Here is a 16,265-nt window from a genome sequence, read left to right as displayed (position 1 = left end):
TGAGCCTCATGGGGCAGTGGTTAAACCACAGTACCACCACCAAGCCTCTGCTCACAACCTGTTCAATCCTGACAGGCCGAAGTAGCTGGCTCAAGGCTGACTCAGCCTTCTATCCTTCCAAGGCTGGTTAAATGAGTACCCAGATCACGGGGGGTACAATGTGTAACCTGCATAATAAAATTGTAAACCACCCACAGAATGTCTTAAGTGCTGTGGGGCAGTATATAGGTAGCTCACTTGGCTTAAACACAGACACAGACACAGACACAGACACACACACACGTGTGTGCATGCCTAACAGTGCTGCCTCTTGATTCACTGTTGAAATGAGGGCTGCTTCATCATTTCTGTAGGATGTTGGGAAGAGAGGGCCATGAAGTCGCTGCTCTGGCTAGGTAGCTCTATTACCAATGTTCTTTTTATAGCACAGAAAGACAGCACATCTGTGTCAGCAGCAGTGCCATGCCCAGCAGCAGTAGCAGCCACAGCTAGGCACTGTAGCAGGGAAAGGATTGTGATGGGGATTCCCCAACCTTGAGGCACCATCAGGCAGTGGCGTGGAAGGCAAAAGACCAGCTCAGTCGATGGGAAAGAGAAGTGAGAAAAAATAGCCAGTTTGAATAGAAATGGAGCAGTGCGTTCAAGGCTCTTTTTGCAGCCCTCATCCCCCCCCAAAAAAAAACCTCTAGAAAATGCCATTGGAAGATATCAATCCACCAAACACTCCCATCAGATAACGTTTTTCAAATGACTTATGAACAGCCATGACATAACACCACAGGATTAGTCATATTATCTGGGTCTGATACAGGAAGTGTGAACCATGTCAAGGAACGGAATAGTTGCTCATACAACTTAAAATACTGATATGTAGGACTGGAACACCCACCAGTGCTTTGGAAGTTCTACAATATCCTGAATTAGTTTTTCCAAAAACTGTCTTTGAGGAAAAAGGAGGAAAATGACAAAAGGAATGGTCTCAAAATGAAAAACATTTTTGCTTGAGTTACCGTATTTTTCCGTGTATACGAGCCCCCAATGAACAAGACGAGCCCCTAATTTTGACCATGCCAGAAGCGGAGGAGCAGTCTGTGATGATTTGTGTTTTTATGAGATGCTAGAATGGGTTTTGTAGTCATTTAATATTGTCTTGATTTAAAGTCTGCTCTGTAGTAGGAAAGTTTTTCATGCTGTTTCAGAGAAGCTTCACTCTCTGGTTATCTCGTTGCTAAGATGAGTAGAGAGCAGAGACTTTCGTAGTCAAAATAATTCTGCCACAAAACATGATAACAACTCTCAAGCTCTCATGAGAAAGTTAGGTGGGACAACAAGACCCAGGAGGGGGTGTTCCTTATGAAGAATTCTGGGAAGAAGAAGGAAGTTGGTAAGAAGTTGGAAAAAGATGGAGTTGGACTGAGAAAGGTCTGACACGTGCTTTTTCCCATAATGGATTATAACTTTGCTATGGACTACTTTTCCTACCATGGACTGATGGAAGTCAACTGGATTTCATCTAGCGTCAGCCTGTGAAGACCCAAGACACGTGAGATGGACTGTGTTATGCTTTTTATTAGTTAGCATAATTCCATTTCTTTATTTTTATAGCTGGAGTGGGAAGGGGGGTGTTTTGTTTGTCTTGATATGAAAATGTACCTACTGAACTATTTTACCATCAACTGAAACCTTTTCTAAAGCAATTCATTTCAATAAAGCAGTAATGATTTGATTTGCATGCATTGGTTCTTGTACAGACTAGCTGAATGTCTAATTGGCCATGTGTGTTTGCTACCAAAGATTTAGAGCCAGATTATTCTGAGTATAACTCATGGATTTGTCTCTGTGTGTTGTTTTTCTTAATAAAGGAGATTGGCTTTTGAGGAAGAAGTGTTAGACAGGACCTTGCTGAGACCTAAGGGCTCTGCTCAGCAGTCAGAGGTTTGTCTGGACTTTGGACTCATCCCAGTCTCCGGCACCCCCGTAAATCTCTTTGGAGATAAGGGGCTGCTTACACAGTCAATGGGCAGCCACGAAGGGTGACCCAGCGTGGCTCCGCCTCCATCTCCTGCTGCAGCTGCCCCCACCACCCAATCACCTCTCCAGTGTGACTGCTGCGGCTCACCTCCAGCTCACGTCACCACCTTATCCCCAGCAGCAGTCAATGGGCAGCAGTGAGAGGTGCCCAAGCAGGGCTGCTAATTGGCCTCAGTCTCCACCTCCTGCTGCTGCCTCTGCCGCCAGACCGCCTTCTCTAGTGCCACTCACGGGCCCCCTTCAGGCAGGGGATAAGGGTGGCGACATGAGCAGGAGGTGAGCCCTGGCAGTGGCGCTGGAGGAGGTGATCTGGTGGCAGCGGCAGCAGTCAAAGGGCAGCCATGAGAGGTGGCTGAGCGTGGCTGCTCCTTTGCCTCCGCCTCCACCTCCTTCTGTGTATAAAAGGACCCGCAATTATTTCTCTAATGATTTTAGGAAAAAGTGTCATTTTACACATGGAAAAATACGGTATATGATGCGATGTCAGAAATCCAGGGCACATTTAGGACATAATCCTATACATCTTTACTAAAATATAAATCCCACTGAGTTCAATAAGAATTGCTGCCAGGCAATTCCATATAAAACTGCAGCCTTAATGAGAAGCATTACACAACCTCAGTTTACTGCATTGATGTTTGTGTGGCATAGAGGCAGTGGCTCACAAACTGTTCTTGAATTCATTCCGAGCCAGAAATCTACAAAGTATAGAAAACATACTGTGCTCTATGTGATATCAACACAACCCAAGATGACAGATTGAGGCACTACATTTAAGTACAGGGAAATCACTGGACGCACCTTACTAGAATTTGCAACCATCTGTCCAAATGGAGTAAGTAAGTGAGAAACCACATTTAAAACATCTTGAACCGTTGAGACAGTCTCACAGCCACCACTCCATAGTGTAAAGAAAACCTGTGCAGTCAATTAGAGAATTAATGATGAGTTTATTATCATGAAAGAATACAAACATTTCATTTTAATGATATGAATTTACACAGCCAACTGAAGAAGCCTTTTTTAAAGAAAGAAAGAAAAAACCCCAATGGTTCTGTTATGTATTATTATCTGTATTTCAATGACTCAGACCTTTTGCAGACTGCACACATTAACTAAAATAAAAAGACAAACAAGATTGTTACCTGGCTGTAACGTTATTTTATTTTTATTTATTTCACTAATTTATATACTGCCCTATGAACACTCTGCTCTATTCTGGGCAGTTAACACACAATAAGATCACACAGGACAATAACAGAGCCAGCAAATCAGAAAATAAAATCAGATCATGGCGAATTTAAAACCGGCATGGTACAGCATTTTCATAATAAATTGACTGGGCAGGAGACAAAAGAAATTCGTACAAGGTTATAGTTGAAAGCCTCTCTGAAGAGCAAGGTCTTCAGCAGCCTCTTAAAGGTGGGCAAGGTGGAGGCCAAACACAGTTCAACCTGGAGCTGGTTCCAAAAAGCCATGGCTGAGAGAGCCTGGCTTTGAGCTGATGCAGGTAAGCCAACATTGGGGACACATGATCAAATTTATTCACACCCCACACCAGCCTGGCAGCTGAATTCCAGACCTGTAGCAGTCTCTGGCTCTACCTCGAGGGAAGCCCCCTATAGAGAGTGCTGCACAGCATTACATGGCACAGTTTTTGACTTAATTTCAGCCAGGGTGGATTTGATTTAAATCCAACTGATTTTTTTTTAAAAAATGGATTTTTCTGAATTAAAAGAATGATTTTTAAAAAATTAAATAATGATTTAAATCAATTTGATTTTTTAAAAATCCATTTTTATCCACCCTGATGTCAGCTATATCACCAAAAATGATGCAGGAAATCTGATTCCTAAAATATACGAATCTAAAAGAAACAAAATCATGTCCTTTTGTTTTTACAAGATCCCCGACCTGATATCAGCCTGAAAACTTACCAATATCTGTGACAAGGCAAAGAGATAAATGATTCCACCAGTTGTCATTCCATTCCACCATGCTACCCAGCTATGCTGTGGAGTCCCCCCAGAGCCTTTCTGAGGTTGTTCTTTCTTGCTTGGTTGTTCTTGATCTCCATCATCTCCATTCAAGGGTTCCATCACCAGTGGCTTTGAGGGACCTTCAAGTATGAAATTAACAGGAGTTTAAAAGGGGTGCATGTTTTTCACATCTTCTTGATGCACAAAAGAAAGCAACTTGATACCTCTGTTATCTGCAACCACAGTTTGTCAATACAACAGGAAGTATGAATGTCACTCTTTGGTACTATAGTAGTTTTTGATACCTTCATTGGAAAAAAGAAGTGTGAGTGAACTATGTTTCCATTCATGGCCCCTACCTGTCACCATGTAGCAACAGGATCAAGGCTTTCTTGTGAGCGAATAAGTTGCTATTTACTCTTGCCCTACTCAGTAATATGGAGTTATTTACAGAATGTCTTTTAGTTTTTTATATTCTTGTTTTAATAACTCTCCTACTAGTGTGTGATGGATATGCCTCACTGTAAATATTACTTTACGAGAAGGTACTAAGCAGCAGTAAATTATCAAGCCCAATTATGATTTTATAGTATTATGCTGACGTGAGCCTTCACAGATCCGTTTAAAGGCATCTGTGCCTTTTTTATACAAGCTCTTCAATATAAGGCTCAACACAGAAGCAAAACATTGATACATTATTTTCCAAGGAAGTATAAATTCCAGGTTTATTTAGAAGGAAATCCCAGGGCTGGATTTTATTCCCAGGGAAGTGTAATCAGGATTGTGGATTAAATGCTGCAATCCAATCCATATCTATTTGTGATTTAACAGAGTTCACTTCTGCGTAAACCAGAGGCAGCACATGGTTCAAGCAGAGAGGAGGGTGGCTTCATCCTGAAATGACCGGGGCATACAACCCCACCATCAACTGCTAGTGGTAAACACATAACAACACTCAGCTGTAATTGTGGAAGTGAGGCCCAAACCTTGTTCATTTTGTAAACATATACTAACAAATCCAAGAAAGAAAGAAAAAAACACAGATTTCAAATTATGCACACAGTTCACAAAAGCAATTATTAACCCCACCCTACCCCGTTCCAATAATCAAAGAGCAACAATTCTCAACTGTGTCACTGCGCTGCTTACAACTCTATTCAAAGCAAGATTCCTCTGGAAAAGGTGTTAGGTGCCAAAGAGGGATAAAAACAAATGCTTTTAAAAGGAACCGTCTTTGCAACAGCTTTGCTGTTGGCTTCTGAACAGATTCACAGATCACCCAGTTTAAGAATCCTCCTCTGTGGCGGTGAGCAACTGCCACTTCCGCCCTCTTCCTACCCAGTCCCGCCCACAAATGGCCTATTGCGATCTCCCGGCAAACTGAAGAAGAGCCGTACGCCAAAACTGTTTGAAGAGATTGCCTGACTTCAACAGTCACTGCTGAGTCACCAGTCCTCTCTACATTCATCTTCACGTTGCTCCCACTCACTCCACCTGTCATTTCACATGGAATGAGAGGAAGGGAGGGAGTGCAGCAATGTTCTCCATTCTTCCGCGATGAATAGGTTTCATCAAGTTGACTGAGTTCTTAACCTGCATAGTTGCTTGGCTTCATTATGCGTTGCACTCATACGCATGCAAGACCTGGCAGATGCTTTCCCCACCAGCTGTAAAGCATCATCATCACTCATAGCATATTCTGAAGATCAGCCTTTGTGAACCATATATAAATGTCATTTCCAGTTATGCCCTCCAGCCTAACATTTCTGATGCTCCAGTCTGTTCATCTGCCACATGGATAGAAGAGACAAAATATCTGTCAGGGTTCAGTTAAACATTTTGAACTTCTTAGATGAAAAGCCTTCTCTTTGTTTTTAATTTAAAAAGTGGGATGATTTGGGGTTACCCATCTCCTTCTTTCTATCACATTTTCCTTACTTTCTAAGGACAGCTTTTCTGAAAGTAAAATACTCCCTTGACATAGAAAAGTAACAGACCCTCTGAGGAAAACCAGCTTTATGAAATTTTGGCAAAGAAGTTATTCCCTGGAGTGGGATGGGGAGATGATGAAATCATCTAGTGAGTTTCAAGTTCCTTCTAAAGGACGGAATTTTTAAAAATATTTTTTGTCCTTGTTGATGTCAGGATTTCTGTTCTATCATTTCTGTTCGGGAGAACACACACAGCGATACTGGTGCAGCATGAACTTTCTGATTCAGTGTTTGAGACTCAGAACGACTTCCTATGCAAACTTCCTCCTTTGTAAAGAACCACACTTCTTTCTAAGAAAGTAAGAAAGCTTGTGTTTATTAGAGAAATACACTTGGGATAAGAAAGGTGATAGAAGTCCTAGTTCTAACTAACTCAGTTGGAGATGTCAAGAGCCATGGCTGCCCCTTTTGTTTCTAGGGAACAAAGGTGAGAGGTTTACTCTTTGGAGGGACAAGAGAGAGGTGTGAGAAGGAAGTGACATCATCAACTTAAGAGCAACAAAATGGTGCCTCCAAGTCCCATTTCAGAGAGGGATCCAAGAAGAACACTATGGTCAGTTGTATCAAAAACTATCAAGACTTCCAGCAGAACCAATAGGGTCACATTCCTCCTGTCTAGGTCTTAGATCATCCTCAAAGCTAATGACAGCTGTCTCCACCCCATTATTAAACTTAAAGCCATATATATTATTTCAAATTTCAACTAAAACTTTAAAAATTCATTGAAAAGCATTAATATGTCATGCCATCATAGTGCAGGGGGTTTTCATCTGTCCTGCCATTTTGCCTTTTGTTATCTTGATGTTGTTTTGTATGTATTGTTGTTTAATTTTGGTTTTGTATTATTTTATTGTACTGTGAACTGCCTGGAGTGGCCTTGGTAGCCAGATGGGCACTATAAAAACTGAATGGATGAATGAATGAATGATGTCAAGTGTGTGTTCTTCAGTGAGCTCATACAACGTATATTATTTTTTATACACTGACATAATTAGCATTTGCTATCCTTCAGTTAGGACCTTGTCCAAGATTGCCCTTTTAAAAAAGCAAACAATAATGCTTATTACCTAAAACCTAGTGCTTTTAAAAAATGGCAAAACCTTTTATTATTTATTTATTTATTTATTTATTTATTTATTTATTTATTTATTTATTTACTTACTTACTTACTTACTTACTTACTTACTTACACACACACACACACACACACACACTGCCTTTCTCCTTACAAAGAACCCAAGGTGGTATATATCAAATACTACACTAAAACGGTAAACAAAATCAACACCAAAAACACATGCAAAATCATAAGGCACAACAATTCATTTAAAAACCCTCTCAGACAGCAAGTTGCTAAGGGAAAACATGCCCTAGGTGTGTTCCAGAATTCTCTCCTGTTGGCCTATGCAGAGGTAAACAGTCTATCACATCAGTGGTTCTTACCCTCTAGCACTGCCGACATATCAACACAGAGTATCCATTGGCCACAGCGTCTGGACCTTCTGAGAACTGAAGACATAAGCATCTGGAATGTCAGACATTGAGAACCACTGTGCCAGATCACATTCTGTGGACTTGATGGGAGCAGTAAATCATTTGTTAGAGGGGCTGCACAGAGCCACATGGTTCTATTTCTTGTCACTATGCATTGGTTGTGGAATCCAAAGATTTGCAAGTTTATTTTCCAGTGCCCAAGTTTATTTTCCAGTGGCAAAAACTGTGACGCATGCAAGCTGAAACCGGAACAAAGCTCTCTGTCAGAATTGCACACCTACACTTCTCAGACAGAATGACTGAACTGTGTTTAGTTTATTTTACGTGCTATTTCCCGCAGTGGGCTGCACCTAAAGGAGCTCATGATAAACATCAAATAAACCGTTTGTGTGCATGTGTGTGTACTTCCTTCATGCTGGTATGCTGTTCTTTCTCTGCCAAGTCTTTGTGTACTCTGCTATAACAAAGATTTGCATACTCAATTTGCTGGGGTGTATGGATTGTACATCTAATGGAAAGGAAAAGTGCACCTCTTGTGTGCCAGTGCAAGCACCTATTGACTCTTAAATAATTGAATTTTCCCCTAATGAGCTCTCCAGTCCTGATAAGCAAGAGATCTTGTTGTTGCAACAGGACAATGGAACTCAGCAAATGGCACATAGTTAAATGTACAAAGATCGCTGGACCAAAGCTTGAAGGTCATACTGTGTTTATGTTCTTGGAACAATACCTAAAAGAGAAGGCATGAGGATAATTTATTTAACGTAATTGTTCCTCCTTCCTGTGCCACATCAACACTTGTGTGTGTTTAAAAGAAAGGACAGGGTAGGGTAAGATAGGTGAAGGAGGATTATATTTTTAAAAGAGACATAGTTTTGATCTTTGAAAAAGTGGAAAATGTTTAAAAGCACAAATATATAGAAAATATACACCTATGGATTATCCCCATAATCATAAATATGCTTTGTTCAGTACTACTGTATAGCTGTAAACTGTGTATCCACCTATCTTCTAATTTTTTAATTTTTTGTGTGCATAGATTACTACAAAAATCCAAGGAGAAAGATCTGGATACACAAACAGGTTTCTATATATATTGCTGGAGCACGGAATGACAGTCAGGTGAGGATGCTATTTAACCACACTGTGCTTTTCTTTTGGTGGCAAGCATATTCCAATAGAAATCTGGAGGGATGGTATCATCCATTTTCTCTCGCGATATGCCACATGTTAATGTCGCAGGGTTTTGTATTTCTGATTAAATTCCTCTAGCTGTGCACCAGAAGTGCAGAGATTCACAGAGCAAAACAGATCCAAATTCCCCAAATTATTCCACCCCTTTTCTCATTAACTGACACTTACAGTCTCATTAATTCAATCTGAATTATTATTAGGAGAACGTATAAAAGGTTTCATTACTTACAATTGAACAGATCAAACAGCAAACTGGCAAACATAACTGCTTTCAGTAACAGACCTCCACAGACTCTAGTGAGGGGGAAAGTACTTTGCAGAGAGACAAGGCTCTCTTTGAATTGAGAGGCAGAAGGGAACGATTGGTTAGTGCTGGATAGAATGATAACCACCCCAGATCTGAACGGTCCTTCCCAACCAAACCTACTAAAAGCAGCATGCAAGGTTGTAAAAACTCCAACAGTTTTTATTTACCACTGACCAGGGACACTTGGGACTTAACATTTCTTTGAAGCTATCCAAAAGTGGTCGTGGAGGCGAGAGAATATGTCCACCATGTTATTTCACAAATGCACACACAGTTATGTAAGTAATTTAATTACATATGAATATTTTATTGCAATAGTCTGCTATTCTAGCATTCTTCTCTTTTAAAATTCTATCAGAAGCACAGAAAGAATGGAAACACAAAGATGCCATTGCCTGAGCAAAATAGCCACATTTTAACTGGATATGTGTGGTTCCCTTTGCAGCAACACAAATCATGACTGCAGCTGTCAAATCACCAGCAAAATTAAAAAATGCCTCTGACTTTTGTTAGACAAAAGATATTCATACCAGCCTGTAATTTTCCAGTTATAAATATAAGTAATTTTTTTTTGCAACTGCTTCTGGTATTCTACACCAGATTCCACATTAAGTAGTGTCCGCCTTCCTGAATGTGAGATGCTCCCCAAGAGCACTAATTCAGAGTTCAGTTCTGTTTGGATGAGAGCACAGTGAAAACGCCTACAGTCTTCACAATATTTTACTTGTTTAAAAACAAAGAAACAGAGTTTGTTGAAGGCAGAGTTCTACAGTAGGCACCGGAACTGCAGATCCTGCACCAGGTTTCTGCAAGGGCAACTACATCTCAGGAACCTGGGATCAATTAAATCAAATGATATCACCTTCTGACAGGGAAAGTAAAACACTCAAGAGAAACAGGGAGCCACGTCACTGAGACTCAGGAGTCTTCTCCAACCCATGACCCTGCAAAACCCCTACTGCTGGTGCCAACCAAATCACAAAAACTTCAGTTGTAGCTGCAAATGGATGTCGAGGGAAATGCACACCTTCAAGGAACAGCTCCTTCACAGTCCAGCAGTACGCCTGGACACATAGCCATCATCGCTGTAAGAGGCAGGCAGGTAACAGGCAGACTGAAGGATGTACTCCCTTTTAAAAGAAAGAGGTGGCATGATGCTGGATTTCCTGACTTTACATCTCATCCTTCACATATTCCAACCAAAACAGGTCACTAGCAAGTCTGCTTGCCCACAATATCTCTTTGGTTCAACTGTGCATGCCTAACCAGTTCTGCAGCTGAAATTAAATGGGTAGATTTTACAGCTGATGTAACCTGCTCTGTGGAGGTTTTGCAATGGTTGGAGAGAGAGCCTCTTTTAGGAAACCAGCTAATAATATTTTGAGATTTTACTGGCCCACTTATGGCTTCAATTTCAAACTGTTGAACAATGAAGACGAAACGGAATGAAAGGTCCTGCTCAAGAAAAAAGTATTCAGTCATTCCAAATTAAAACCATTCACTTGTTCATGGCATGGAAAAGGCACCCAGGAGCCCATTTCAATATCTCAGCTCTCTCTTCAGTCTATCTGTTCTTTCACTGCTTTAGAGTTCTGGCTCTTTAGTCCTCCCATTCTGTGTCCACTGGTAGGATATCTGCAGGACTGGTACCTCCCCAGTCTTTCTACTTTGCATGATTCAGACCAGTCTCAGTTCAGAATCCAGGTCCCCCTCACTTATCCTAAGGTGTGGGTTTTGACAGCTGGCATTCTGGCTCAGCACTGAGCACAAATGATAGACAAGTTTGAGCAAGGAGGTAACTGAACATCATGGCTCCCTAAATGGCAGCCACTGTAGCTCAGTAGCACAGAGCATGGTGAAAGGAAAGGGGCAGAGTACCCAGCTTAAGAACTGAAAAAGAATGTGCCAAACACCCCATAGCAAAACTGCGCACTAGGATGTGGACTTTGTTATCAATTGGGACACACAAAAGACCTCTAAGAGATTATCTTATACCCGTGCTGCACACTTTTGTTTTCTCTGTTTGGCAGCGAAATTTTGGGCGGCATGCCACAGTAACCAGAATAGATAGGCAAACCCTTAGACATTGGTCTTATATTGTTATCTTTGTAGTTTTATTGCTTTTTGTTTATTTGATTTGGCTTTTTGCAGTATATGTCAGTACCTGAAGCTCTGCATTCAATTTTGTTTTATGTATGGCTTGATGCTGTAACAATAAAGTATGTATGTTTAATAAAATACTGTAGGATGAAACAGAGAGCTGCAAATAGGAGTCTGTAAGAGTCCTGTTGCTTCCAAGCAAATAGTTCCTGAGTTTACTTGACTGATTCCTCCTAGTACTTTTCCCTCCCTAAGTAATGGGTGGGCGGGCACTAATGATGTCCATTCTGTTCTCTTGCAGATTGAGCTTGGTGTTCATAGATAATTTTTAATTAAGACTGCAGGGCCAAAAAAACCCACTCAGCTCCTTTAATGGCCACAGAGTTGTTGTTGTTTTGTTTTTGTAAAGGAAGCCAAAGTTTTCATGTTAAATTGAGACATTAATGCTTAAGAAAGCAGCATCAGCCTTGGCAAATTAGGAAGTGCTAACCCTTGAGAAATAAAGATTTTTTTTTTTTTGCTATAAGACTCTACCAATGAAGGAGAAGTGGTGATAGATAAATAACAGAGTATGACAAAATAAACTAGGTAGGCATCCTTCACTCGTGAGAGACTATGGTAACATGCTCAAGATAAACTTGTTGTTGTCAAGCAACAACATATAGAGCCCACTGGGCACAGTGCTGGCCAAGAAATACCAAATAGGAAACCTTGGGAGGCATACAAAGACCGGTGGGTACAGGGCTAGCCAGCAAGTTCAGAAACCAATCTCACTTGCTTTGTCACCTGCTCCTTGAGTGATACTGAATCAGCCAGGCTGGCCTTCAGTCCAGCAGCCACACTGGGATTAATATTGACCAGATTTTGTTTTTAATAATGGCTATATATGCAGTAGCTTCTTTGTCCATAATTATCATAGTTCTAAGAAAGAGGAGACAGAGCTCTACAGAAAACCATATTTTACTTGTTCTTTCTCCACCTGTTTAATAGAAAAAAACACAAATCTATCATTAAAATCTTTAACTATTAAGGATGCAGCTCTAGCCTGTTTTTTTCCTTCTACCTCACTCGCCTGCACACACCCCATCATTATTTCAGAGCTCAAATGTCATATAAATATATATAAGGGCCATTCAGCACAACATATGAGGTATACAACATCCAATAAATGCATGTCAGGTGAAAAAGGAGACCATTTTCTTTCTTTATTCAGAAAGGTTACCTTTAGAGATAAATATCTGGCAGAATCAGAGGGACGTGGTGGCGCTGCGGGCTAAACCGCAGAAGCCTGTGGTGCAGGGTCAGAAGACCAGCAGTTGTAAGATCGAATCCACGCGGCAAACTAGAATGTGATCTTGGTTTGGCACAATTTCCTGCTTTGGAGATCATGCTAAAATTATGATTTAACAAACCAAGACCTCTCCTCTGCAGGTGAGCACGCAAGCAAAAGAAGGAAGGGGAAGGAAATGCATCAAGGATCTTCTGTCTCCTCAACCAGTGCCAGCAAATGAACAAAACCAGTTAGCTGATCTAGAAATTAAAGTACATTCTGAATGATGCCAATGTACTTAGCCTGGCATAACTATGCTTAAAAAAAATCATGTGTTACTGATTTTGGCTAAATAAAACTGGTTTTAATTCCAATAGTTTATTTTCAGAGATTCACATTTTAATCCTGAAAGTCCCTTTCCCCTGTTGAGTGGAACTCCCCACAATCACTCAGACATTTGCCAAATGGCAATCACCCAGACATTAGAATATGCCAGATGAAACCACTGTTTAATTCTATAAATACACATGGCTATGAATGAGTTCTGGAAAACAGTTATTCATACTTAACAGAAATACATTTGCATTCTTTGGAACCGCTCCCCAGTTGATACATGCTACACAGCATCATTTATAAATATTATTTATAACCAGATCAACCCACTTGTCTGGAAATTCTAGCCCCTGGATGGAAACCAGGTGAAATTTCTTGGCAGATTTCAAGCTGTTTCAAATTCTTTCTCTATCAAAAACTCACTTTCTGCCAACTTTTGTTTTTGTTGTTGTTGTTTATTCGTTATGTCATGTCCGATTTCATGACCCCATGGACCAGAGCACGCCAGGCCCTCCTGTCTTCCACTGCCTCCTTCGGTCAAAAACTTTTGTTTTAACACAATGCAAAATCTAGATACAATGTTTGGATACAATATATTTTCCTCTTATTTCATGTTTATGAAGAAACAATGAAGAGCCATCATAACCGAAAAAATTATTTTGGGAACAGGTGCAATAATTCCATTTATCTGGCTAACCAATTCCCAACAGAGAAATGTATTTTTCCCACAAAACATTTTCCTGAACAGTATTTCCAGTCTCAATTTCCCCAAAAGTGCAGTGATCTTTATAGAAGGACAAGCCAAGGCCACAAGTTTCCAGTGACTTAGTACAAGCCCTATTTATAGATCTCTAGATTATCTTTACTTTGATTTATGGAAAAGTAGAGTAAAAGGAAAACAAAAGCTACTAGAATGCTAATCAAAATATCAGTGTTTTCACATATAGATAGACCCCAAATATGTTCCCAATGAACTGAAAAACAGATTTGTTTGCACCTCCTTTTAAAGCTAGAACTATTTGATCAAACACTGGCCAGAATGCAATTAGTGTTCATTTATGGTTTGTTTACTTGCTGAGGCTAATTGTGGCGAATATACAACATACTGATGTGCGTCTTGCTTGATTGCCTGGTTATGCGCCTGATAGTGCGTTTAGATGCAACTAGTTATGCAAGTGTCATGCGAACATCATTAGGGGCCTGACTACTGACTGAGTGCCCAATATGAGAGCTGCAGTACACAGTTCTAATACTGACATCTGATGAGACCAAACCCAATGTAACTTGAAGCAAATTCAGTAATTGTATGCAAAATTCTGAGAGCCAGTAAAAGTTGCACTTTTCTTTATTTCATTTTAAATGAGGTAGCAGTATTAGTTTGTTGCACCAGAAACAACGAAGAGATTTGTGGCACCTGAAAGATTAAGGAATATATAACATAAGCTTTTGTGAACTGCTGACTACTTCATCAAGTTGCATCTAATGAAGTGGTCCTCTAGTTTATAGAAGCATACATTTGAAGAAGAAAAAATACTGTCTAAGGTGCCACAAACTCAGAATGATACATACTAATTCACCCATGAGCTGGATAGATATACTGTACTTCCAGTAACACGTTTCAAGTGGGATTTTTGAAGTAGTTAAACAGGACCTCCCAATCTTCCTTATAAATGCATCAAATATAGAATGCTTTCTTATCACACAGGCCAGTCTTTAAGCTCACAGGCATGTGGATATTAATTTCAGTGGATATGGTGATGATACCTTGTTTGTTTGCCTTTTGGAAAGTCAGCTTCCATGTGGACATCAATCTGTTTCCTTCATGTTATCAATGTAATCCCTGAAGGCATAAACCCAGTCAAGCACGACAATCATACGCATGCCTAACTTCAAAATAACTGATTAAGTTCAGTACGATAAGCTAGGAATAGATTTATTTTCTGCTGGTTACTGACCCAAACTGAAGGTAAGCTCTTTCAGAAGATTTGACGGGAATCTAATCCTTCCACAGAAGAGCTCATCCAGCAAAGCATTTCAGAACAAATATGCTCAAGTTAGGTATTTTCTGAGAATGATCTTATAACACCAGCTGAGAGTACTATTGCATTCAATAGGTATAATTACTTTCAATTTCTTGCTTGACACATAATATCAAAGAAGAAGTACTCCTAACTTCAATCTGCAACTTGGCACTGGTTAGGTTAGGAAGATTAAAATCAGCTCAAAACACAGTTCCTGCAAAAGCCAAGTGTGCCTTGCACTACACAGATTGTAAATCTATGGGCAACATCTGATCTTTAGGCAAGAGTCACAAATATTTGAAGCACAATTGTGGAACCGAAACTGGTGCCTGTCTACTAGTATACCTAAATCAAGTGTTTGGTGTACTTCTGTCTTTGAGTCCCCATTCTAAATGCCCGCCTGACTTCTGAAAACTTTTAACATCATCTATTTCTCACTCCTGATGCTACTGTCTTACGTGTGAGCTCAGATGGGAATTAATAGGTGGGTTTCTTCCCACTTCCTTCAGAAAAAGAACATTCCTGTTTTAGAATCTCCATTTAGCTAGGCATGCTTTCTTCTGCTCTATCCTTTTGCTGCCCTGTCACAGCTTGCCTTCATTCAGGGAGGTATGGATGTCATAGAAAAACAACAACAACACCCCACCCTTCCAAAAGCACCCCCTTCAAAATAAACATTTTGCCCCTGCAGACAGAAGGAGAGAGTGTCCATGTGTGTTAAAAATCTGCCCTGGTTGAGAGGAGGCTGTCCATGGTGCTGATATTTTGATCTACTCAATCATTATTTTAAAAAACAGGGAACATTCAAAGGAAGGCTAAAATAACTTCCTATTTAAGTTGCCTCTGGATGCCTTCTTTAGTTAAAAGCTTTGACTTGAATTAGTCCCGGAAGTTCTGAGTTCCTAAATCAAGAATTTTACAACTGAAGTAAAATTACTAGCATTTATAATCTCATGTAAATTGTACAAGGAATGCGTAACAGTATACCTTCCCTCTTCTAAATACTCTATGCCAGTGGTTCCCAAACTTGGATAATCTAGGGGTGCTTGGATTGAAATTCACCACCAGCCATGATAGCTGAGGCTTCTGGGAGTTGTAGTTCAAGAACACTTGAGTTACCCAAGGTTGGGAAGCACTGCGCTTAAGAGTACTCAGAGTTCACATATTGCAATTCTCAAAGAAGCTGTACCAAAGTATTCTGGAATATTTTCACTATAGCAAAGTAGAAACAAATTGCTCATTTTAAAGTTACGATTCATGTTAATGCACTCACCATCTAACAATCAGTTATTCTCAGTCACATGGCTGGCTCTGGCAATGTTTCCTTCAATATTCTCCTGAAACCAATATCTTATGGAACAATAACTTGTATCTTCAAATATTTTCTGCTTTACGAAACCTTTAGAAAGAGAAGAAAGTGGGAAAAAGTACCCCCAGTGACACTATGTTCTTAACAGGAACCACAAAAGGACATGTAACCTGACATGCCTACCTACCTAAACAAACAAACAAACAAACAAACAAACAAACAAACAAACAAATCCA

The 16,265-nt window shown here is 40.1% G+C and overlaps 1 protein-coding gene across 11 annotated transcripts in view; it reads right to left on the bottom strand.

The window, feature by feature from the left end:
• The window catches only part of PTPN5 (protein tyrosine phosphatase non-receptor type 5), a 99,149-nt gene that overhangs the window by 43,513 nt on the left and 39,371 nt on the right, over nt 1-16,265 (bottom strand). For 6 of the 11 annotated variants that reach the window (XM_072985688.2, XM_072985689.2, XM_020810930.3 and 3 more), the window contains 3 exons: nt 15,994-16,119; nt 3,969-4,150; nt 2,833-2,949 (listed from right to left, as the gene is read on the bottom strand). In XM_072985688.2, the coding sequence (XP_072841789.2) occupies nt 2,833-2,949; nt 3,969-4,130 (279 nt within the window). In that variant the 5' untranslated portion in view covers nt 4,131-4,150; nt 15,994-16,119. Of the gene's footprint in view, nt 1-2,832; nt 2,950-3,968; nt 4,151-7,444; nt 11,258-14,463; nt 14,540-15,993; nt 16,120-16,265 lie in introns of those variants that run through there. The other 5 variants (XM_072985685.2, XM_072985687.2, XM_078383857.1 and 2 more) reach the window with 3 other exon arrangements.

The sequence above is a fragment of the Pogona vitticeps genome, chromosome 1, assembly GCF_051106095.1.
Source record: "Pogona vitticeps strain Pit_001003342236 chromosome 1, PviZW2.1, whole genome shotgun sequence".
NCBI classification, from domain to species: Eukaryota; Metazoa; Chordata; class Lepidosauria; order Squamata; family Agamidae; genus Pogona; species Pogona vitticeps.
The sequence above is the reverse complement of the archived record's forward strand: the minus strand, read 5'-3'. Positions and strand labels throughout refer to the sequence as shown.